The sequence below is a fragment of the Prionailurus bengalensis genome, chromosome D2 (assembly GCF_016509475.1).
Source record: "Prionailurus bengalensis isolate Pbe53 chromosome D2, Fcat_Pben_1.1_paternal_pri, whole genome shotgun sequence".
NCBI classification, from domain to species: domain Eukaryota; kingdom Metazoa; phylum Chordata; class Mammalia; order Carnivora; family Felidae; genus Prionailurus; species Prionailurus bengalensis.
Window position 1 is genome coordinate 21,538,519 of NC_057351.1, and position 26,671 is coordinate 21,565,189.

General features: G+C 39.3%; 1 protein-coding gene across 18 annotated transcripts in view; it reads right to left on the reverse strand.

The window, feature by feature from the left end:
• The window catches only part of ANK3 (ankyrin 3), a 697,552-nt gene that overhangs the window by 167,049 nt on the left and 503,832 nt on the right, over positions 1-26,671 (reverse strand). For all 18 annotated transcript variants that reach the window (XM_043596402.1, XM_043596395.1, XM_043596398.1 and 15 more), the window contains 3 exons: positions 7,901-7,999; positions 2,944-3,141; positions 758-856 (listed from right to left, as the gene is read on the reverse strand). In XM_043596402.1, the coding sequence (XP_043452337.1) occupies positions 758-856; positions 2,944-3,141; positions 7,901-7,999 (396 nt within the window). The remainder of the gene's footprint in view (positions 1-757; positions 857-2,943; positions 3,142-7,900; positions 8,000-26,671) is intronic.

The window sequence follows — 26,671 nt, forward strand, 5'->3', positions numbered from 1 at the left end:
GAGGGTAATGAAAGGGTATCCAGTCCCAGAAAATGCTGTGGCTGGAATCTATGGAGAGCAGAGTGCTGGGGGCGGGGCAGGCTGGGGAGTCTGGAGTGGTAGATGCCAGGCGTGCTTAGCACTGATCCTGGTGGAACGTTTCTCTGAGTTCTGTGTCAGTTTTACAAGAGAAACCTAGAGTTGTCCTTTACTAACTTCAGCAACTCTGTGTTTTCTTAATTCTGAGTTTTTAGAGAGAGTAATGCTCAGTTTACAAACACTGAGGGGTGGTGTTATATAAGGTTTCTCAACCTTGGCACATCTGACATTTTGAGCCAGATAATCTTTGTTGTAGAAGGCTGGCCTGAACGTTGTGAAATATTTAGTAGCATCTGGCCTCTAGCCACTAGACACCAGGAGCACCATCCACTTGTCAGAACTAAAAATACCTGCAGACATTTTCACATGCCTCCTGGGGGACAAAATCACCCCCATCTGAGAAGCACCACATTACAGAATTTCAAGTAAATTATGCTTTCAGTGGTGGCGCCACTCACCCCTGAGCACAAAGCGTGTGTTCTGAATGATGTGTTTATACTCATTCCCCCTCATACCTGTCTGCTTCCCTCTGACCTTGCAGCCCCTTGGGTGAAGGCTTCAGAAAGTAGTGGCAACCATATACATAGCAAAACTAGCTGTTGAGAATGGCTCTGGGACTCCAGCTGTGAAGACCATCCCCTCATGACCTAGGGAACCCTAGATATCCCACTCCCCTCACCTCGGTTACGGCTTGGATGGATGCACCGTGTTTCAGAAGGAGTTCCATGACTTTAATCCGATTCTTCTTGCAGGCAATATGAAGAGGGGTAAAGCCATTCTGAAAGGGACAAAGACAGAAGTACATTACTGCCTTCCATTAAAATCCAGTTCCATTGCGTGTGATAAATGTGTTGCAAAATGAAGTTCTGTAAAGATTTGGAAGTGAGCAGAAACAATGAGGGGTTAACAGAATGCAGATTCTTTTCTGGAAGTGTAGGTAGTCTAGCTGCTCCTAGAAATCTGAAGTACCTTGGTGATCATGAACAGGAAGTGGATTTTTGTCATGGTCTCACTAGCTAAGACAAAACAGTCATGCATTTTTAAAGATTATTTTATTTTGGAATTTTCTCTTCTAAATAATGTGTCCCTCCCTTCTCCATCCCATTTCAAACACAGACTAAAAACAGCTGGGTCCAAACATTTGTCCTCACAGCCAAAACTTTGCCAATACTATTCAGACTTCAACTATAAGACCAGTTCTAGAATGTTTTCATCCCAGGGGCATCTGGGTGGTTCAGTCGGTTAAGCGTCTGACTTCGGCTCAGGTCATGATCTCACAGCTCATGAGTTCGAACCCCTCGTCAGGCTCTGTGCTGACAGCTCTGAGCCTGGAGCCTGCTTCAGACTTTGTTTCTCCTTCTCTCTCTGCCCCTCCACCACTCATGCTCTATCTCCCTCTGTCTCTCAAAAATAAATAAATGTTAGAAAAATTTAAAAAAAAGATTGTTTAGAATGTTTTCATCCCTTCCATTTTTAAATTTCAAGTAGGTACTTAGTCCAAGGAAACAGGAAGTGAAACAACCCAACATTATTTGGATCATTTGGTTTAATATTTAATCTACTAAAGGAATCTGCTTTTTAACATATTATCTACCAATTTGTACTGCCTGATAATTGAGACCATGGAGCATTTTTCAGCCACCATAGAGAAGTATAATATATCAGGGTCCACTATAAAAGCTTAGGTCAAAGTCACTATAGGTGCTTCCATAGCCATTGTGAGACCATTTACCTGGCCAGAGTCCATTCCAGGATGACTGGCTACAATCTCTACATGTTGTGAAATCTTTAGAGTCAGAGGAAAATGAGAGTGAATGTCCACACCCTGTTTTAAGGCTTTTTTTTTTCTTGTATGGAAAAATGAGTCATGATTAATAATTTCTTTTCCTCCCTTCTCAGAATGCAAAGATATGTTTGATATACCGGGCAGGTCAACAGCTCTTGAAATGCTGTTGTGGTAAAAGTTTTTCGAGTGACAAAGACGGTGGAGCTGCCTGGGGCCAAGAGTGCTCTTCAGTCCTCATCTTTCCTGCCCACTGGTCCTGAGCCCACAGAGGACCAGAGGTGCCATGGATTCATTCAGACAGGGAGATAGCACCAGTTGGAACGGAGCAGTGACCCTTTCCAAATCAGTTGATCAGATGATAGCCTTTACCTCAAAACTGCTAGTAAACTCACATGTTTCCCCTAACATTTGGTGACTGTTTTTTTCCTAAACATGGGTACTTATTCTGAACTAAACTTAAACAGCTTACCAAATTGGGTTTATTTATTTTTCCAAAGACAACACACACCATCTTGTTATGAAAATAAAACTATAGCACAGCTAAGCGTTAAAATAACGGATCATCTTAGGAGTTAAGACTACAAATCAGACCCAAATTTTCATTTTTATCACTAGGAAAAGGAGATGACAGGCAATGTGTTAACTTACGTGGTAAACATAACACAAAATTTCAGCTCACAAATTCCTAGACCTCTGATGCTGAGGATAAAGTTTTTTGACCATTTTACTTCATGTTTAGATCTCAGGAAAAAAATTTAATTCACATAATTACAACTTTACCTTCAGTAAGATTGGTTTGACCAGCTCAGTCTTTTTTTTATACTTACATGGTCTTTGGGTCTTGTTTATTGTAAAAGATTCACCAGTGTGGCTATAAAGAGAATGATTTAGCCCTATCAGCCTTGTTCATGTCAGAAATAGGTTGTTTCTTTAAAAGATATTTGAAAAAGTTGATAGGAAGTACATTTTATTTAACTAGACTGTCCATTTTTATCTCGTCAAAGTAATCCCTTCACATGCAGAGGTAGCACACTGTCAGCAAGACAACACAGGCTGGACCTGTTGACTGAGCTACTCACCAGGGCTTTGGCATTGGGGTTAGCTTTCTTGTCCAAGAGAACCTTGGCGACCTTGTAATGGCCACAGTGGGCAGCCACATGCAGGGCAGTCAGGTAGTCATTGGTGACGTCATCTACGGGCACGTTATGCTGGAGGAGAAGTTGTACGCAGTTTAAGTGATCCCCTTGTGTGGCCATGTGCAATGGAGACAGTCCATTCTGAAACACATAAGAAAATCAGTTGTTTTACCTTTTAAACACAAATGTGCCAAACATGAAATACAATACAACCATGAAAAAATGAAAACTTTGTTTCTCACACAGAAATACTTTCACCTTTTTTTTTTTTAAGATTTTTTTTTTTATTTTTATTTTTAAGCAATCTCCACACCAGCATGGGGCTCAAACTCACAACCCCAGATCAAGAGTGGCTCTACCAACAGAGCCAGCCAGGTGCCCCTACCTTCCCCTTTTATGTTTTTTTTTTAAGTTTTTATTTAAATTCCAATTTGTTAAAATATGGAGTAATATTACTTTTAGGTGTTATAATTTTTTTAATTAAAGAAATTTTTTTTTTAATTTTCAGTAAACTCTACACCATACATGGGACTCGAATTCACAATCCCAAGATCAAGAGCTGTATGCTCTACCAACTGAGCCAGCCAGGTGCCCTCTTTTTAAAAGGTTTTAATGATTGGTTTGAACTGCAGGTACTTATAAAACAAGTCCTCCCACTTCTTTTATCAGTTGAAAACACATTTTCCAAGAAAATTCCTTTTCTGATTTAAAAATAATGTGAATTGCCCTAAGGCCCATTATTAATCATATTCCCAGTGACATGGAATTCTCTTTTTTCTTAAGATTTTATTTTTAAGCAATCTTTACACCCAACGTGGGGCTCAAACCTACAACCCTGAGATCAAGAGTTCTCTGCCCCCTGCCCCCCAGAATTCTTAATATTTAAGAGTGAAAAGGACTTTAAAAAAAACCAAAATGAATACCCATGGTATTCATTACACTGGGTTTTATTTTGCCTTTACAAGTTACTAACCCTTGATATTGATACTATATTGATTTGATTAACAAAGAAGTTCTGACTAAACACATTTTATCTCACATCAATGTAGAAAGGAAATTTTCCCTCTGCCATTAGTCTGGTGCCCCCATGTGTCTATGATGAGGAAAGGCAAGGCATTGACCAACTCATTAGCTAATGCTGGCCTCAGTTTAAATCAGCTGGGTTCAATGACAGTTAATCATGTGTGGTGAGAATAAGTCAAAAATTCTTTAAAGAGTTGAGAGAAGAAATGAATAGGCTCAAAGGTAAATAAATAAAACCTTAAAAAAAAGGTTAGAGTGACATTTAGCATTCAGTATGTGTTTCCCAGTGAAGGCAAAAACAAGGTATTAAGAGATGAGTCTTTTCAAGAATGCTGCCTTTAAATGTGGAGGCAAAGTGGAGGAAACATGGAAATTTCTAGAGAATCCAATTATTGAGAGAGGCTCTATTAATCACTATGATATAGTTTAACATATCTGGCCAGGGGGGTAGGATATGACCACAAATTCAGTTTCCAAAAATTTGTTTTCAAGTTATTTCCCTTAATTTATCTATAAATGATATAAAATGGGATATCAAGATAGGAAGAAAAGGTGCCAGCCTCCCTCTAGTCACTCTCATGGTATCATTCACTCACTATAAAATATTTCAACTATTTGTGTTCCTTGAAAGCAAAAGGTTCATGAGTTACAATTTTCCCATACTGCCCCACAGAGAGCCATGTATATATAGAAAGAGGTCAATAAATATTTGTGTGAATTTGAAGACTTCACACAGGGTCAATCAGAATATTTCTACCTAAGAAATTCCACTCCAGGGGCACCTGGGTGGCTCAGTCGGTTAAGCATCTGTCTTTGGCTCAGGTCATGATCTCATGGTTTGTGAGTGCAAGCTCCGCATCGGGCTCTGTGCTGACAGCTCAGAGCCTGGAGCCTGCTTCTGATCCTGTGTCTCCCTGTCTTTCTGCGGCTCCCCCTCTCACACACTCTCTCTTTCTCTCAAAAATAAATAAACATTAAAAAAATTCTCTCCAACATCTTGAATCAAAGTAGACACTAATGTGCAACAAAGGATGGGGACACTGGGGATAGTAGCACCCACCAGCATATGCACACATGCGCTTCTGTGTTTCCTGCCAAGACATTCCTTTGCTTTATGTTTTGATACAGTCATATGTTTTGATACATTACTTCACGGTGAAGTAAACAAACAAACAAAATCTTAGGAAACAAATGACTTAGTGGCCAGTAGAAATGGAAGGCAGTGTCAACAAAAGAAGGACATTCCCCACTGATACACAAAATAACAATATATGAGTAGTAACATGTCATTGGAGAAGGACAAGAAAGTAAAGATCATGAACCCTAGGGAGAGGGGTCTTACTGCATACTGTACCCTCATAAACCTGAAAGTATAGATCCAATGTGATGGGTTTTCTTAGCTCAGAAAGATGAAAGCCTTGAGGAATTAGACAAATGTCTTAAAGTCAGAAATGCATTCATTCACCTAATGTTCATTCAGAAAAGGTTTACTGGAAGTCCACTATGTGCCAGGGGCTGATTTAGGTGCTTGGGGTACTGCACTGAATGAGGCAAAGTCCTGGCTTTCATTTTACTGAGGAGAGAGACAGCCGTCAAGAAAGTAAAGTAACAAGAAGGCCTCCCTGAGAAGAAAACATGTGAGTTGAAAAATGTGTGGAGACTGCAGAGATCTGGGACAAGCTGAGGGAACTCAATCTGCAGACACAGGAAATGAGGACAAACTTGGTGTATTCCAGGAAGCAAAAGGAGGAGCAGAATGAGAGATAAGGCACAGAGGTGGTCAGATTCTGGTAAGGAATTTATTAGTGCAGGGGACACTTTAGAATGAAATCGTAGATATGACCTATGTTTATCCATCCTTTTCCAAACTCCAAAGTAATTTAAAACATAAATTCCACAAGAGCACATGCATGTGTGTGCACATGCACACCCACATACCCCCCCCCTCCCCATACACACACAGGAAAGGAAATAAAAACAGATGTGTGATGTCTATAAATTTTAGAATATGAAAAGAGGGCTTAGTGTGTTAACTCAGCCAGGAGAAGACAGAAGGCTGAATGCTATGTGTCTGTGGTGGGCTATAATCAGTGATGAAAAGAAGAAAAAAATCAAGGAAATCTCTTGTAAAGAAAGAATAGATAATGAGATGAACAAAAGGAAGAAAAGATGAGACAGCAATTTTATATTTATGCCTTATTGCTTTGATAAAGTGAAAATTAATTTAAAAAAATTTAAAACAGAGTGTGAGTAGGGGAAGAGCAGAGAGAGAGAGGGAGACACAGAATTCGAAGCAGGCTCCAGGCTCTGAGCTGTCAGCACAGAGCCTGACACGGGGCCCGAACCCATGAACTGTGAGATCATGACCTGAGCTGAAGTCGGACGTTCAGCCAACTGAGCTACCCAGGCACCCTGAAAATTAATTTTTAAGAGAACAAAGGGAATCAGTTGGAAAGTTTTTAGGCAGGAGGTTGACATGATTTAGTTGACAGTTTATCTGGCCACTCTGATAGCACAATGGGAGCAGGATTGGAAAGCAGCGAGGCAGGAAATGTGGGACCAGTAAGGAAGCTATTACAGTTAATGATGAGGTGGCTCTGAAGACAGCAGTAGAGGTGGAAAAGATAGATACAGACTAGGTGAAAGGAAAAAGAACAAACAGAATGGCTTAGATGAGAAGCGCTCAAAAGGCCATGGTGTCATTGCATGCAATGAAACATTGTGGCTGTTTAACTCTGTTGGGTAATATACCTCCCATGGCTCACTAATCTAAACCCTGCATTTCAAATGAGTGAAGGAATTATTCAGACCACCTTAACCATGTTCCATCTTCACTAGGGTTGTTGAGGAAACACCAGAGTGCACACAGAAGCAATATGTGTTTTTGCTGTTTTGATGATATTTAGAAATTAAGGCCCTTTAAAAAGTTTAATACAGCTCCCAAAACTCACTGATTTGATTAATAAAAATAGTAGGGACTCAAGTAGTTCATATGTACCAAAATTTATTTACAAATATTCTTGTTTTTCAAATAGCACCAAAAGGTTTTAACATAAAAATCCAGAAGACATTTTGCAAAACACTATTTGTTGGGCAGTCATGATGCATTCCTTTTGGATATGTCAACTTCCCCAAAGTCCCAAGCAAGATGCAATCTTTCCAAAGTTTCTAGCCTTTATCAGTTAAATGCTATCCTCTTCAATAATCTGTAAACTCTCAAGAAATAAACTAAGGTGTTGGAGAAAGAGAGCCAGCACCCAGACTTTAGAGACTATAGATCTTGTATTTTCTTTCCCCAATAAGCAGTCACTGCTGAACTATGAAAATATTGGATAAAATCAAGCAGTGTTCTTGAAACAAAGCAAAAACAAAAGCAACACACACACACACGCACACACAAATGACTTTGTGGTACAGTGCATTCTAGCAGAAGGCTTCTTTTTTTTTTTTTTCTTTTTTTTTTTTCTTTTTTTTATTAAATTTTTTTTTTCAACGTTTTTATTTTAGGAACAGAGAGAGACAGAGCATGAACGGGGGAGGGGCAGAGAGAGAGGGAGACACAGAATCGGAAACAGGCTCCAGGCTCCGAGCCATCAGCCCAGAGCCTGACGCGGGGCTCGAACTCACGGACCGCGAGATCGTGACCTGGCTGAAGTCGGACGCTTAACCGACTGCGCCACCCAGGCGCCCCAGCAGAAGGCTTCTTAAACCCAAACTTATTTTGAGGTTCTCCAAAGATTTGGTAAACTAGCCTACCTTAATTGCTAAATGGGAATGATGTCATTTTTCTACATGATTCAAAAGGCTACATTAAAGAAGCAGTAAAAGGATGTAAAGCTACTTATAGTCAGTGTCCAAGAACTTGGGAAGAAATTACCTTGGTTTTTGAAAGAATGGGGGCAGCTCGATCAAGCAGCATTTCTACCACCTGCTCATGGCCACTCCGTGCTCCACAATGCAGGGGTGTCAGACCATCCTGTTAAACAGAGGAAACATCTTGAGTTATATTCAGTGGGAAAGTCTGTAAATGCAGTGTATTTTTTCAGGATCCAGTACAGCATCCACATGCTGTGGACCTGGGACCTTCAAACATTTATTCACATATCTCAGTTTCATATTTTTAACTAGGAACTAAATTTTTCATAAGTTTAAGTAGTTGTAAAGTATGTAATTTCTCACATATTAGAATACTCACAGTTAAAAACAGAATTGTTCCATTACTCTTCTTATATCCAATGGAACTGAAACACCATATGTAATTTGATATCCACCGTTAAAAAAATATAAAAACAACCTTTTAAAATAGGAATTTGTAATAGGAATTTGACATTGGTCCTCTTCCCTCTTGCATTTCTATTTCCATTTAATTTCTTCCACATGGTTTTATCTTAATATAATATAATTTTGTGCTTGAGTATTTTTAATAAGTTACCATATCATATCTCTTTGCTGTGAAAATATGTAAGTTAAATTTTGAAAAGGTTAAAGATTTCCTGAGAATATAAGTCTTTCAAGCACTAAAGTAAATCTCCTAATTGGAGTTATTAAAATTATTCAAACACAATTGGTCAAAATTGCAAAACCATAATATAAACTTTATGATTATTAAATAAAAGCAACAATTAATTAAAATTCCCCTCTTAATGAGATGTATGTTTTCAAAAACTAGTTCATGTGTCTGCTAATGAATATTAGCTATTGCTGGAATGAGACAGAGTCAGCATCAACACTATCTTGTTTTTTTTTTTAAGTCAAATGCAGTCTTTTTAAATTTTTTATATATTTAAAAAATTCTAGCATAGTTATCATACAGTGTTATATTAGTTTCAGGTGTACAATATAGTGATTTGACAATTCTATACATTACTCAGTGTTCATCATGATAAATGTACTAGTAATCCCCTTTATATTTCATCCACAATCCTCCCCTCCGGTGACTGTCAGTTTGTTCTCCATAGTTAAGAGTCTATTTTTTGGTTGGCTTATCTCTTTCTTTCTTTGTTCCTTTGTTTCATTTCTTAAATTCCACATATCAGTGAAATCATTTGGTATTTGCCTTTCTCTTACTGACTTATTTCATTTAGCATTGTACCCTCTAGATTCTTCCATGTTGTTGCAAATGGCAAGACTTCATTTTTTATGGCTGCCTAATATTCCAGTGTGTGTGTATGTGTGTGTGTGTGTGTGTGTATACACATATTACATCTTCTTTATCTATTCATCTATCGATGGACACTTGGGCTGTTTCCATAACCTGGCTATTGTAAATAATGCTGCTATAAACATAGGGGTGCATATATTTTTCCAATTAGTGTTTTCATATTCTTTGGGTAAATACTCAGTAGTGGAATGACTAGATGATATGGTAGTTCCATTTTTAATTTTTGAGGAACCTCCCTACTGTTTTTGGCAGTGGCTGCACCAGTTTGCATTCTCACCAACAGTGCATGAGGGTTTGTTTTTCTCCATATCTTCACCAATACTGTTTCTTGTGTTTTTGATTCTAGCCATTATGACAGGTGTGAAGTGATATCTCACAATGTTTTTGATTTGCATTTCCCAGATGATTAGTGATGTTGAGCATCTTTTTATGTGTCTGTTGGCTATCTGGATGTCTTCTTTGGAAAAATGTCTGTTCATGTCTTTTGCCCATTTTTAATCAGATTATTTGTTTTTTGGGTTGAGGTATAAGTTCTTTATATATTTTGTATACTAACCTTTTATCAGATATGCCATTTGCAAATATCTTCTCCCATCCTGTCAGCTGTCTTTTAGTTTTCTTGTTTCCTTTTCTGTGCATAAGGTTGTTATTTTGATGTAGTCCCAACAGTTTATTTTTGCTTTTGTTTCCCTTGCCTCAGGAGATGTATCTAGGAAAATATTGCTATGGCCGATGTCAGAGAAATTATTGCCTGTGCTCCTTTCCAGGATTTTTATGGCTTCAGGTCCCACATTTAGGTCCTTAATTTTTTAGCTTATTTTTGTGGTCCAGGTTCATTCCTTTGCTGTCCAGTTTTTCCAACAGGTTAAGAAAGTGGTCTAGGTTCACTCCTTTGCTGTCCAGTTTTTCCAACACCATTTGTTGAAGAGACTTTTTCCCATTGCATATTCTTGCCTCCTTTATTGAAGACTAATTGACCATATAATCATGGATTTATTTCTGGGCTCTCTGCTCTGTTCCATTGATCTATGTATCTGTTTTGGTGCCAGAACCATACTGTTTTGATTACTACAACTTTGAAGGATATCTTGAAATCTGAGATTGTTTTTTTCATTTTCAAGATTGCTTTGGCTATTTGAGGTCTTTTGTGGTTCCATACAAATGTTAGGATTGACTCTTCTAATTCTGTGAAAAATGTTGTTGGCATTTTGATAGGGATTGCATTAAATCTGTAGATTGCTTTGGGTAGTATGGGCAGTTTAACAATATTGGTTCTTTCAATCTAAGAGCACAGAACATCTTTCCATTTGTTTGTGTTGTCTTCAATTTCTTTCACTGGTGTTTTATAATTTTCAGAGTATAGATCTTTCTCTGTCTTGGTTAAGTTTATTGCTTAGGTAATTTTATTATTTTTGGTACAAACACTATCCCATTTTTTTTTTTGAGAGATCGCATGAGTCGGGGAGAGAGGGAGAGAGAGAGAATCCCAAGAAGGCAGCATGCTCAGTGCAGAGCCCAATGCAGAGCTTGGTCCCATGACCGTGGGACCCCTGGACCTGAGCCAAAAGCAAGAGTCAGATGCTTGATCTAGTGAGCTACCCAATTTTTGTTTTTATAAATGTTAGTGCTGAGACATCTTGTCTGCACAAATAAGAAGATGGATTTTTGTTAAAGCAGTGTCAACTAATAATTTTTTAAACTCTGGAATTACATGCCAAAATCACCTAATAATATTTTACCAAAGATTTTTTTCAATGATGCATCCTAAGGCAACTCCACCAGCTCCTTCATTTTTGTTGGCAGCAGCAGGATTTCCAATCATCCAATAAGCAGACAAATTTGTTGTTCAATCATTAGAGTCATACAGTTGTTAACATGACACGGATATTCTGAATTCTTCCCCTTGCTCTGTTCTGTCCCCTCTTCTCTCCAAGTTTTGCACCCTGGGGCCAGGTGTGTGAGAGTGACTTAGGTCTTCCTTTTGTGCTAGGAGACAAGGACTATTTTACTACAGGCTAGGTGGGAAGGGAGAATTAGGAGTTAAGGAGTGGAAAATAATTCACTTAAAGCTATCTAAGTGGCCCCAAACTCTATGGAGAAGTTTTCCCCAGCTTGAGGATTCCTGTGGTTGACAAAGCCTACCCTAAGGACAGTCACATTTTAAGATACATTAAAATGTTATCAGTGTATTCAAATCACTTCCCAGATTGTGTGAGCAGATCTTGAAAATAACCCTAATTATCCTAATGTATAATCAGTAAGGTACAATCCTATTTCTAACCTATTAGCCACATCTCAGAATTAAAATCCCTTAAAAATGAAATTTGAATCACAAACTCATTTGATCATGCTGTGAGCATATTTAAATATTCTGCCTCTTATGCTGATTTGAAACATTTGCTCTCATAAACCAAAGTAAAGCAGTGTATAGATTTTCAAGTGGGAAATAGCATTTTTCTAATAAAATAGAATAAAATAAAATCTGAAAACATTAAAAAAAAACACCATGAAGTCCAAGTGTCTTCCCAATAATATAAAACCTATAAATATCTGAAGGGGAACTAATAATCACACCCACCTTCTGCCACACACACAAAAACACACCACACAGGTCCTGTCATAACGTGATTGTCTTTTACGGACTGAAAGGTCAAATTTGTTTCTTTTATTTTCTCATAAGTAGACTCTAAGATGTAAGAGGTGACAGAATGTGTGCAGACATGTTCAAACCATGCTCACACAGAAAAAAAAGTATTTACTTTAGCCCAACTCATTTATCCATGAAAATTATCTTACCCAAAGCAAGTTGCTACGTACTGAATGCAACGTGGCTAAGAGCAAAATCTACCTCAATCCTTTGAAACATACTGTCCTTTACAGATTTACATTTTTGCTGATTTCATTTTACAATAAAAGCTTTAATTATGGAAAATTTCAAACCTATTTTGGACTAAAGCAGACTGAATAGTATAATGAGTCTCTCTAGGTGTCTGGTGCTCAGCCTCAGCTGTCATCTCCTGATCAATCTTGATTCATCCATATCCTGACCTTTTCTCCTTTCTTATATTATTTTGAAACAAATCCAAGACATTATATCATTTTATCCTCACGATTATCCCTATACGAAAGGTATAATATTCATTTGATAAATGAAGACTCTTTACTTCTCCAAGCCTGCACAGGCTGAACGCAGATCTTGGCCAGACTGTGCAGGACAGTCAAGACATGACTTAGGAGTTACTAAGACAAAGCCCCTCTTTTCAAACTTTCAGCCATCCTGAGCCTTCTTTTATCTTCATTCTGCAGCTGCTGCCTCTGCTCTCTGGTGTTTATTTATTAAACACTCATAGACTTTAGAGACTCAGCTAGGGAAGGTGATTTTTTCATCAGTGCAAGAGCTGTGAAGTGCTATTGTTACTGCCATTGTTCTTCTCATCACCTGGTTTCAATGATAAAGTCAGGGGGCTCCCCAGGGTAAGATCTTCAGTTCCTAGCTAACTGCAAAGAGCTACCTGAAGCATAGCTCTCTTGACTGCAGTTTCACTTGCAGTATTTTTAACATTGACCGACTGCAAGTTGGGCTGACTCCTTTGGATCTGCTGTACATTTGCTCTGAAACTTTTCAAAAGTGCATGACTTCAAACAGCCAGAATTCCGGCAGGAGAGACGGCTCATCAGGAAGCTGTACAAGATGTCACGACTGCCTGGCTGTACAGGCAGTGCCAGCCTGGCTGCTGGGACATTCACAGGTCAGTGGAAAACTAGTGCCTAGAGTTAATGTAAGGTCTTTAATTAGTGTCACATCTTTTATAGTCACAAAGAAGACAGGACCAGCTGACCCACAGCCAGACTGGAAAGTGTCTGCCATGTACTGATTCACACTTAGTTCAGTTTAAAAAAAAAAGGGGGGGGGAAATTAGCCAGCACAGACTTTACTTAATACCTGCATTTGGACAAAAGATAATATGTAAATTTCAAACTGGTTTCTTTTGCTTTGAAATGGGTGAGGCTTATCATTCACTTTCCTGAAGCACTGTTCTGATTATGACACGCTACGTGGCCTTCAATAACCACTCGGTCCTCAGCCAAGCCTCAGTTTCTCAGATCAGCATTGGTGGTCTTCCACCAGCAGTCTCTGCTACACTGGGCCTTCCCCGATGCCCCTCCCTTCTCCCCCAGCTCGCAAGCCATTCGCAGCTCTTCGTGTTCTGGTCTCTCTGCTCTGCCCACACAGGGTACCAGGAAGGAGTTCCCTTTCCATTTTCTCCAAGATCCAAATTTGTACTGTTTTAAAGTCCTACATTTCTTAGAAGACTTTTCCATAACTAGACATAACCACTGTACTTTCAGGACATCTGCCTTGTTTTATCTGCACTTCTCTTGGGGAAGCTTCTCTAACTTTTCACCGGGTATCTTAGTCATTTGTGAGCAGGCGTCATCATTTCAGTTAGGCTGGTTCTGAGGACAAGGTCACTAGCTTAAGGGATATTTGAATCTCACAGAGAAGATAACTCAGCACTGTATTCATGAAAGTTGCAAATGAGTAAATGAAGGAATGGAGTGAGCAAATGAGTGGGTTTGGGGGCTAGTCCTTTAAAAATGTTTTCTAGTTAGTTGGTTAAAAATTCTTTTTGTTAAGAGCAGACTCATTTTATCCTTCAGAAGTGCTCTAATGTCTTTCTTTCCAGAAAAATAAAATTCCCCATAAATAAGTGATTTGAAGAATATGACCAGTCTTTTTAGTTCTCAGAATAAGAAAAATATTAGGGGATTTATTCTAAATAAGATATTTTCCTTTTATTTGAATACCAGAAGCTGAAAAAAGAGAACTATTGTGAGCACTGTGGTTTGGAACACAGCAGTGAACTGGTCTACTCCTCTCCCTAAAACTAGAGCAATGCTTTTTCCAATACAAAAATGAGGATTCTAACCTGCTCCCAAACCCTAGAAATGTATAGGTGATATACAGGGTCACTTAGACTGGGTCCAGTACCAAAAAGCATTTCTTCAGCTGCATACAACAGTGTCAACTTCCAGTTGGAAAATGCTTGACAAAGGCAATTGCCGGGGCTCAGGGGAGGCTGCCTCAAGAATGGCAGCATATGCACTTGGACGGGAGAGAAGGAGAGAGGGATGCTGAGTTGCCATAGTAACAGTATGGGAGGGAAATGAAATTGCACAGGGTTGGTAGTTTTTTTCCAATTCCCCTGATTTTTAAAGCACTGACATAATGAACAAGTATTCCCTTGGGCAGAATTCTGAAGCAAAGCCAACTGGCTAGTCCAGATCTCATATTTCATTTCAATGACAGTAATCTTATTACCGAGGTGGGAAACTGTACTTTACTGGCTGGACAAAATGCTCTCTTGTGTTAGCCTAAGAGCAAAACATAGCACACTCGAAGGTCAAAAAGGCTTGCTTTCAGGTCCTATTCAGCTGAAAAGCATGGAACAGGACATTAAGGCATCAGACCTAAGAATACGGAACCCAGAATATGTTCTTAACATGTTGAATTTGCTCACAGCCCATACTGAAATGAGACAAATTCATGACTTGGGAAATACTTTCAAAAACAGACATTTATTTTATTTGTATTCTGTAGCAAAAAAACCCTCTAAGCAAAAAATCTCACTCTAGAGATGGAAAAGGAAACCAAGCAGAGAGACTCCAATGGATATATACTCTTTTCCTATATCATGGATGTGAAACAGGATGTGATACTTATTTCAAAACTGAAAACAATGAAAGAAAAAGCCAGTAGTGCTCAGGAAAGAAGAGTTATAATACAGCCAGAGATAAATAAGGGGGCCCCACCTGCAGCCCAACAGTACTGCTAGTCTCATATCTGTGCTTTTTACCAAAAATTCTGACTGTATCCTCATTTTGTGCACGCGAGGCAGTTGTAGACTTGGCATAGGAGGGTGTGAGATAACATTTTTTGAAACCCCTCTGTGGTTACAGGCGCTTTATATTTGTGATCTTATTGAATCTTTACAACTCATGAGAAAGGCATTACAAGTTCCATTTATAGATGAGAAAGCTGCTCCAGAAGAGGAATGTACCTGCTCAAGGTCACATGCAAGCAAATGGCTGGAATCGGAATTTATACTTAGGCTTGCCTCCATCTGAGGGATCGGATTCCTTCTGGAAAACAATCTCCTTTTAAGATCTAGAGTTCATTTCTGCCATTCACGTATAGGAGAGAGAAATATCTCTTTCTACTTCCCTTTCTTGCTACCCCGGTCATACATTCTATGTGTTTAAAACTAAAGTAAGGCAAAATCCTTGTATTGTTCTCTCTGCTTAAAAAACCATGGCTTTCTCTCTGACCCTGGAACACACCCTTATGCTATTTGTTGTGTATTTGTCCACTGTTCTTTGTGGGTTTTTTGTCCCTCCTTTTTGTCTTCTTTTGGGTTGAGCATTATTTAGTTTTCTAATCACCAAATCATCACATATATCAGTGGCTATCTCCTCCTTTGGCTTTTTTTTTTTCGGGGGTTGGGGGGAGGACCACAAGTAGGGGAGAGGGGCAGAGAGAGAGAGAGAGAGAGAGAGAGAGAGAGAGAGAATATCCCAAGCAGGTTCCCCACTCAGTGCAGTCTGACATGGGCTTGATCCCACGACCCTGGGATCACAACTCAAGCTGAAATCAAGAGTCAGATGCTCAACTGACTGAGCCACCCAGGCACCCCCTCCTTCTTTGGCTTTTTAACTAAATCTCCTTTTTCTTTTGTTTTCCTTTTAGTGGTTGCCCTAAACATTATAATATGTATCCTTAATTTATCAGTCTAAATAATATTATATTATTAATCATATATCACAGAGTAATATTACATAATACATATTATATTATTAATTATATATCATAGAGTAATATTACATATGATGTATTATATATTATATAACTTCATGTGTAATATGAATTCTATAATATAATTCCATTTAAACTGTTAGTTTTACCTTTTGTGCTATAAATATCATATATTTAACTTTTACGTGTATTACAAGCCTCATAATAAATTGATATTTTTATTAATCAAACTTTAAAGAATTTCTAAAAAGAAAAAGTGTTCTTTATAGCAATCTGCTTCTAATTTTTCTCTCCTTTATTTAGATCCACATTTCCATATGGTATTATTTCCCTTCAGAATACTAAAGAACTTCCTTTAGTATTTCTTTTAGTGTGGGTTTGATGGTAACACTTCATCTCAATTTTTGCTTATCTGAAACTATATTTTGCTTTTATTATGAATTTATGTTCACTGGATATAAATTCTCGATTCACAGAAAGTTTTCAGTTAGCATCTTAAAGAATGTTCCATTGTTTCTGGCCTCCAGTGTTTCTGGTAAGAAGTTAGATCACAGTCTCATCATTGTTTTTCTATTTATAATGCATCTTCTCCTTTGACTGTGTAAACATTTTTTTTTCTATCTTTGCCATTTATCAGCTTCACCACTATGTGCCTCTGTGTGGTTTTCTTTGTATTTACCCTCCTTGGGGTGTTCTAAGTCTCCTGGGTCTAGGTTTGTGGTTTGTGATTGAATTTGAAAATAAATAGATACATCTTTTCTGCTCCATTCTCTTTCTCCTCTGCTTCTTGGACCACACTGTAACTGTTTAGTCAGCTTGCTAGTATTCCACAGGTTGCTGACATGGTGTCAAATTGATTTTTAATCTTTTTGTTTTCTGTTCTTCAGTTTGGATGATTTTTATAACTTGTCTTCAAGTTCACCAATTCTTTCTTCCTTTGTATTCAATCTGTTCTTTATCCTATCCAGTGAATGTTTTTTTTAAAATTTCAGATATTGCGTTTTTTTAGTTCTAAGGTTTCTATTTTTTTAAGACTTCCTATTTCTCCTGAAAAATTTTGCCTTACTCACTATATCTGTCTTTTCATTCAGATATTTAACATATTAATTATAGTTATTTAAAATTTTTTTTTCAATGTTTATTTATTTTTTGGGGGACAGAGAGAGACAGAGCATGAACGGGGGAGGGGCAGAGAGAGAGGGAGACACAGAATCGGAAACAGGCTCCAGGCTCTGAGCCATCAGCCCAGAGCCTGACGCGGGGCTTGAACTCACGGACCGCGAGACCTGGCTGAAGTCAGACGCTTAACCGACTGCACCACCCAGGCGCCCCTAATTATAGTTATTTTAAAGTCTATTAATTCTAACATCTGAGTCACCTATGGGTCTGTTTTTATTACTTAACTTTTCTTTTGACAGCAAGTCAGATTTTCTCATTTCCTTTCATGTATACTAGTGATTTTTAAATCATATATAAAATTTAAATACTGGATATTGTGAATAATGTGCTATAAAGACTCTAGTCTTATAGGGACTTGTTTTAGGCTTTCAATAGCAGGTCTGTTTTAGAATCGTCCTTATTCCAAGAGTAATCCCTTTAGTCCTGGGACATAGTCATAACTTCTAAGATGTAGTCCTTGTAGTATTAATAAAAAGCCAAAGATATTTGCCAAGTCTCCTTGATGTGGTGTTCTATTTTCCTTGCAGCAAGCACTGCTGAACTTCCTTCTCAGCTTTTAATTTTTTACCTGTTATTTCCCTCTGCTCTCCTTGTAGTTTCATACCACCCCCCTCCACTTCCCACCTCCACACACATAGTTCATTGCTTATTCAAGGATTGTGGGGAGTGTATATGTTTGTAGATTGACTTCAGCACTTCCTTTGTGGTTCCCTCCTATCAGTGATTCCTCCCTGAATATCCAGCCACCATTACAGCCTCAAACTTGATCCTCTGACCTCAAGACAATAAAATTGTGACTTTCTCAATCAACTGTATCCAGTACCTGCCATAAAAATATAGATCTCATCTTGTGTTATTTAGTTCTTTCAAAAGTTGAATTCATTCCAATTTATGCCAATTTTCGATTATTTTTCAGTGCCTACAAACAAGTTTTCAAAAACTATTTTTCCGGGGTTTATGATTTTTATCAGCAGGATGCTTAGTTCATTGTAAGCTACTCCATTGTTCCTTGAAGCCAAAACTCTAACACAGCTGAGTAAAAAACATGAATATGTGACTTATACACACTACACCATCATAGTTTATATTTGTTTCTATCATATACTATTTTAGGAATGTTCCTTCTATAAATAGATGATAATTTCTAAATTTTCAGTAGGTAGAAACTGAATAACCTATTATAAAATATGATTTTAAATGTATAAAGGTTCTTTTTATATAGTTCTTAGAAAATCTTACATGGAAAAAATTCAAATTAAGCTTCACAATGTAAAAAAAAACAGTAATGATGTATTTACTTATTGTATCTTTCCTTTGGCAAGGAGGATAATTAAAGATGCTTATAGTTGATAACTGCAGAGTACTTGTGTGCCTAATGGATGTAGAATTTTTTAAAAGAAGTAGGGAGTGAGCATTACCAACATACATCACAAGGAAATAGGAGGAAGAGTAAAGTACTTTCTGGGCCCCAGCACTTAGAACCACATAGCAATTAACTAAAATAACTGCTGTCCTGAGCCTGCTTCACAGATTCTTCAGGAGAACCAGGATTAGTAGCACACAAAATTTATCCGATACTTTTAGATCTCTACTTGGTAAGGGAAATGAGATCTCCAATATGTTGTAAAATCACTAGGACAGAGAGAGAGGGAGGGAGGGAGAGAGAGAGAGAGAGAAAGGGAGAAAGAAAGAGATAAGATGCTCTTATGTTCAGAACTCTTTGCAACTCTCAAAAGCATTCTTTCCTTCAAAGAGATTTTCATGTTTTGAACGCTAAGGGCATGTCATAATTACTTGTACTTTCTTTTTTTATATTAATACTTAATTTTTTTAGAGTGGTTTAAGGTTAACAGCAAAATTTAGGGGAAGGTGCCCTGCCCTTCTTAGAATCCAAATAAATACTTTCAATTAACTTTTAATATCTGTTACATAAAAATTAAAAATGAATCTATTTTTGAATGACATATTTTCAAATTAGTCTTGATTAATGTAGAAACCCAGAGCAGCTTGCATTATTTCAGTGCTCTTGTCAACATGTCTATGTTAGAACTATAAGGAGGAAATATTGTATTAGAATTTTCCATTTGATAGGGACTATCTTATGACTATAAAATATTTAATATTTACTTTAAGGATTTATTTTTAGCCAGGCAATACACTTCTGAAAATATAATAGAAAGCAAAAGTCAATACCAATATTTCTTTTTTCTTTGTATTTAACCTCAGAAATAATAACCAGTTGCATTTCTGGGAAAGGACAGGCTAAAATTACAGGGCATCCAAATGTCCCCTGATACCTTCCCAGAATAATAAGAATTTAACAACTGACAGATTTGAGGTATTCTGAAAACGCTTTATCTACTTGCACACAAATATCTCTTCATTCTTCTGAATCAATTGGAAGCCATTAACTTCAGGGAGCAAAATTACATTACCACAGGATCAGTATAAAGTCAAGAAAATTAAGACCTTTTGGCAAATTTAACCTTCAAGAGTGTAGCTTTCATTTCTATATATTCAGCAAATACATATTTAACATCTGGCATGTGCCAGAAAGCATGCTAAGTGCTACAGATACCAAGATGAATGTGTGCATCTGAGTGGCAAGGTGTGGCTCGGATATGATGTGGTGGTAATGAGATTACATGTGGATCTGGGTAGTGGCACCTTGCTAGGAAAACTGGAAGCTGGGAGAGGCATGATTAGAGCCGCATTCTGGGAATCAGAGTATTGGTATTACTGATTCTACCTGGAACCCTTCCATCTTCTCTGAAGCACTAAATACAAGCACAGCTGCCTTTACTATTGGGTAGAGAAGAGCCAGTGAAAAGAGAGAACTCAGAAGATGCCACAAAGTCTTAAAATGGTTCTGATTAGGGTCCATATTGAGCTTTTGATTTGGCTGTGAACTGATGCAAAGGAAAAGGAAAATGACAAGAGACCATCCATTGCAAAGTATCTTCCTTCAAGAAGTACACATGCTTGCTTTGCTGAGATCGAGAGTTAAATGGGGGGAAAAAAAACCAAACCAAAAACCCATCAGGCTACCACAAATAGCCATTCTTACAAAACATTTTAGTCTATAAATAAAGTCATTAAAATTTTGTTGGAAAAAAGTGAGCAAATTTCAAAACTTATTTTAAAATTAGGATCTACATATAGACCAGACTGAAGAATCTGCCTTGATATATGTTTATATCTCAGCACATTTGCCACCGTTATCACAGAGATAACGCTACATACTTACTCTTGTCTATTCTGCAGGAGAATATACAACAAGCCAGTTGATATTAGATAGCATCACAGGACTGGGAAAATAGGACAACCTTTCTTGAAATGAACTACATAGAAAAAGGACCACAGGCTTTGTGTTTCATCAGATCCTAGCTAAACACTTTTCAGAAACGTTCAAGAGGCTTCTGCCTCTTGCCCCCTGAGCCCTAACTTGACTGAGATAAAATTGACATGGAACATTGTAGAAATTTAGGTTATACCATGTGATGATCTGGTATACATATATACTGTGAAATACTTACCACAATAACGTTAATTAACACATTCTTCACCTCACATGAATTTTGCAGATGTCATGGTCAAAATATTAAAGGTCTACTTTCATAGCAACTTTTGAATATATAATACAGAATTGTTAGCTATAGTCAACAAGTAATTTATTTTTAAACAATTTTTTCTAATGTTTAGTTATTTTTGAGAGTGAGAGAGACAGAGTGCAAGCCAGAGAGGGGCAGAGAGAGGGAGATGCAGAATCCGAAGCAGGCTCCAGGCTCTGAGCTGTCAGCACAGAGCCTGATGTGGGGCTTAAACTCACAAACTGTGAGATCATGACCTGAGCCAAAGTCAGAAGCTTAACCAACTGAGCCACCCAGGTGCCCCCACCAAGTAAACTTTAGATACCTGAACGTATTCATCTTATAACTGGTAGTCTGTACTCTCTGACTAAATCTCTCCATTTCCTCTACCTCTCAGCCTCTGTCAACCACCTTTCTGTTTCTATGAGTGTGATGTTTTATTATTGTATTTTATTTATTATTTTTTAAATGTTTATTCATTTTTGAGAGAGAGAGAGCACGTGTGCACAAGTGGGGGAGGGCCAGAGAGAGAGGGGGACAGAGGATCTGAAGCGGGCCTCACGCTGACAGCAGAGTGCCCAAGGCAGGGCTTGAACTTGTGAAGCACGAAGATCATGACCCGCGCCGAAGTTGGAGCTTAACCGACTGAGCCACCTAGGTGCCCCAGGTGTGGTGTTTTTAGATTCTACATCTGAGTTATGACATGTGGTATTTGTCTTTCTCTGTCTGACTTATTTCACCTTGGATAATGGCCTCAAAGTCTATTCATGTTGTTGCAAGTGGCAGGATTTGCTTTTATGTTTATGGCTGAATAATAGTTCACATATTGCAAATGCAGTTTAAATGCTGTATTAAAGCTTTATTGATTACTCAATAGAACTGGGGATTGTCTTTTCATAAAACCAGTGGGTTCTTTTTAATATTTTTTTTAAAAGACTTCAGTTTCTATTCTCTAGGGGCACCTGGTTCTTTGTTTAGTTTCTTCCCCCTACTGACCCTTACAACTCTTCAGATTTGGGGGTGGTGTCACTTCTAGGTCCTCAGTAAGTTTCTCTTCTCTTTCTGGGACTCAGTGATGGATGGACTGTTTTCACTTAACGATGCCTCTTTAGTCCTGCAGGTCTTCTTCATGAATTTTTCATCCTTTCTCTTTTTTGCTCCTCTGACTAGATAATTTCAAGTGTTCTTGCTTCTGCTTGGCCCGGTCTGCTGTTGAAGCTGTCTATTGAGTTCTTCAGTTCCATCACTGTCTTCTTTAGCTACAAATTTGTGCTTGGTTCTCTTTTTATATTTTCTATCTCTTTGCTGAACTTTTCATTTTGTTTTTATATTTTCCCCCTAATTTGTTAAATTGTTTTTCTATGTTTTCTTGCAGCTCTCGGAGCATCTTTAGAACAATTATTTTGAATCCTTTATTAGGCTTAATCGACCGAGTCACCCAGGTGCCCCGGGTGTGATGTTTTTAGGTCACTGGTATCTCCGTTTCTTTGAGGTCAATTACTGGAAGCTCACTATGCTCCCTTGGTGGTTTCTCTGATTCTTCAAGATCCCTATAGTCGTGCATATTTAAAGTCTGCCCATTTAAATAACCACTCACTTCTTCCATACTTTATGGGTTGACTTCAATATGGAAAGACTTTCACTTGTGCACAGGGGCACGCTGGAATGTGCTGTAACCCCAGGTCTAGTGGTACAGAGGGCCAAATACAGGGGTGTGTGGTGGTTTGGGTCCAAGAGGTATATGATATCTTATCTGCTCAGGTCACTCGGGTTCACGGCATTGACAACTGTGCAGTTCTTGGTGAGCACTGTAGGGGGTGGTCTGAGTCCTCAGCAGCACCTCCAGGGCCAGTGGCTGGTGACGTGGGAAGGTGGTGGTGGGGCTGGAGCTGGTGGTATGTACACAGCTGTAGGGTGGTCCCCTACATAGTGGTGGGGGCTGGTCTCACACATACACATAGTGGTGGGGGTCAGAGCCAGTTGTAAAGGTGTGGGCCAGCTGCAGGTGTACAGGCAGCTGTGGGTGCCATGGCTGTCTGTGTGTATTGCTGCGGCTGTGGGGCCTCACCGTGGGCACACACCAGCGGAGGCTGGTGTTGGGAGTCAGGCAAGGGGCGTGCCGTAACACAGCTTGAAAGACCAGCTTCAGGTGAGCCCAGTGGTGCAGGTCAGTGACAAGAGACAGGACCGGATCTGGCCTTCAAATGGCTGTGGGGGCTCTGCTCTTCGTGTGTACTCCTGTGGCTGCAGTCTCCTGGGGGTGTGTCCCAAGCCTTGGGAGGCTGGTAAGGATGGTCTGGTTGGGGCATACAGGTGCATAGCTAGAAGGTTACCTGACATGTGCTAAGGAGTGAAGGCCAGTGACTGGTGACAGAGCCAGATTCAGACCCATGGACTGCTATGAAGGCCCTGGCTTGTGGGTGTGCCCTTCCATGCCACAGGATCCGCCATAGGTGTGTGGGTAGCAGTAGAGGGTCTGGCCAGTGGCGTGCAGATGCACAGCTGGAAGGGCTAGCCCCAAGTGCGTACACAGTCGTGGGGGCAGCACACGATCTAGGCTGGCTTCTTACACTTGTGCAGACACAGAGGGCTGGGCTGGTTGCTGGTGTGGACCCTTGGCTCTAGCAGCAGGGTCTGGGGGTTTGGGGGGGTGGAGGTGTAGGTAGGGAGCAGGGAGGGACTCAGGAGGCTGGAGTCTGTGAATGTGAATATTGCAGGGGCTAAACCCAATGAAGTCTTCAGGGAGTCCACAGTGGCTCTTCCGGCCATTAGTTACTTTAATAGCAAGAAAGCTGTTGAGGTCTTCCGCAAAGCAGGTGGCTGGGAACCACAGTCACTCCCACTGCATGGATGATACTGGTAGCATCTACTCTTCTTTGTTCCTTCCTATCTCTATTCATCTCAGCTTTGCCAGTCTCTGAGTCGGATGAAACTTTTTTTTTCTTTCCAAGATGTTCTTTAAATTCAAGTTAGTTAACATATAGTGTAGTATTGGTATCAGGACTAGAATTTAGTGATTCGTCACTTACATATAACACCCAGTGCTCATCACACCAAGTGTCTTCCTTAATGCCCTTTGCCCGTTTAGCCCATCCCCCACCCAACACCCTACCAGCAACCCTCAGTTTGTTCTCTATGTTTAAGAGTCTCTTATGGTTTGCTTCCCTCTCTCTCTTCCCCCCCCCTTCCCCTATGTTCATCTGTTTTGTTTCTTAAATTCCTATGAGTGAAATCATATGGTCTATGTCTTTCTCTGACTGACTTATTTTGCTGAGCATAATACACTTTAGCTCCATCCACATTGTTACAAATGGCAAGATTTCATTCTTTTTGATGGCTGAGTAATATTCCATTATAATATATATCATATATATATATATTCTTTATCCATTCACCTGTCAATGGACATTTGAGCTCTCTCCATAGTTTGGCAATTGTTGGTTTTTTGTTTTTAGTTTATTTTGAGAGAGTGCGACAGAGAGTGAGCGAGTGAGCACGTGCAAGAGTTGGGGAAGGGTGTAGAAAGAAGGAGAGACAGAATATCAAGCAGGCTCCATGCTCAGTGTGGAGACTGATGTGGGGCTCGATCCCATGATTGTGAGATCACGACCTGAACCAAAATCAAGAATCGGATGCTCAACAGACTGAACCACCCAGGTGACCCTGGCTATTGTTGATAATGCTGCTATAAACATTAGAGTGCATGTGCCCCTTTGAATCAGTATTTTTGTATCCTCTGGATAAATATCTAGTAGTGCAGTTGCTGGGTCATAGGGTAGTTCTATTTTTAACTTTTTGAGGAAGCTCCATACTGTTTTCCAGAACGGCTACACCAGTTTGCAATCTGGTTTGCAAACTGAAGAGGGTCCTTCATACAATGTCCTGAAAGCTAGGGAAGCCAGCCACTCACTTCACTCTCCCTTGTCTGGTAAGGGAAATTCTTCCAAGTTGAGGAGTTCCCTGTTGGCAGTGAGCAGTGCCAGCCTGGGAGATTGGATGATGCAGGCAAAATGAAGCTGCTCTTCCTTCCCTTCTTTTGTAATTATTCTCAGATGGGTTTTTTTTCCTTCCCCACACTGAGTTGCTGAAGATTCCTAAGAGCACTCCTGAGCTCTCCCAGAACTGCTTTTCTGTGTGGATGCTTCCGAACTCTTGTTGATCTTTGTTGGGGGTTGGAGGCTGAGCTCCCCTACTTTGCCATTTTGGTAACATCAACCTGATTTATATAACCATCTTGAGTTTTACAGTGAAGCTACAATATGTGGTGTCCTTCCAAATGGGAGAGCTTGTAAAATCATCTGGAACAACTCTCTATCCATGCTGGGACAGAAACTAAGACTCAGAAGGGTGAACTTGCCTAAGGTCACAATTTTACTTGCAAGTCACACTTAAGACTAGAGATCAGATCACTGATCACTCTCATCTTGCTTTTCTGGCTGGTAAAATCTTGCTCAAGTCCTCCTAACCTACTCTGACCATAAATCAAGTTTCTTTGCTTGAATAAAAGGGCTCTAAGAGTCTGCTTTTAAACTGAGTACTTTATTAGGTCAGCAGCACATGCAGGGAACAGAGTAAGCCAACGAGGTCCCTTGGAGTGCTGGCGCCTGAGATGTCTCCTGTCTCTAAACCGACTATTGATGTAGCAAGGTAGCCACAACAGTCCTAAGTAATTGGTAGGAGGTGGATGGGTAGATAACAATATTTATTCTCTCAAGAGTTACCAGATTGAGTAGTTAAAACTTGCATTTATGAACAATTCTGTTTTCTGTTTTTAGGCTTGGCCTCAGGGCTTTCTGACATTTTAGCTGGCCTCCTCCCTTTCACCCACACACCCAATGACTACTCAGTCATTTCAGCCAGAGAGAAGGGAGGCTTTGATGAGAAGAACACAAAATAGTTTACATATTTGGGGTATGTACTATGCTTTCTTCGATATCGTCTGCCAGGAATTCAGTCTGTGCCCAAATGCCATCCCACCCTCACCCCACTCCTTGTAGGACAATAACAGAAGTAGGACAGGCTTCTCTGTTCTCTGTGTCTGTCTCCTTCACATTCACGCGCCATTCACAGAACACAGGAGAAAACTGAATCCCTGTTACAACTGAATGGATGGTAAAAAGGAGTCTGCATCTTATTCAAAATAAGATAGGCTTTCACAACAGGGACAAAGTGTTAGAGAAATCAGGTTGCCCCCTGAATTTGCATAGTATGCAAAGTTGCATACTACATTATTCCATATCTCTGATACTATTTCTTAATGTTTATTTATTTACTTTGAGAGAGAGAAAGAGCAAGGGAGGGGCAGAGAAAGAGGGAGAGAATCCCAAGCAGGCTCCTTGCTGTCAGTGCAGAGCCTGACACAGGGCTCGATCTCACAAACCATGAGTTCTTGACCTGAGCTGAGAGTCAGACATTTAACTGACTGAGCCACTCAGGTGCCCTCATATCTCTAATACTTTTATCCAGAAGAGTTTTTAAGTTTTTGCCCTGGTGCCACTATCTGCTTCATAAACATGGGGTCTGAGTTCCCCATATGCCCCTTTCTCCTTTCATTGTATCAAATACAGCAGGTAATTTTTGCATAAATGAGGTAAAGTAACTGAAAAGGAATTTTGCCAGTGATTGATGATTATTTCGAGAGAGGGAGAAATAAGGTAATTTCTAATCCACATACTCACTAAAACCCCAGCTGGATAACCAGGTATATCTCTTCAAGCTCTTCTTTCCTGCTTGGCTCTAGTATTCCTCATTTTGCTTCCTAAAAATCTTCCCTGTTCACAAATGATCCTTAAGCTTTACATTGTAATCGAGTGGCACAGCACCAATTCTGTTTTATTCCTTATGACCTCTTGAAATAGCCTATATTGGCAGAAGATCCCTGCCATTTAAAGTGACAGCTCTAGC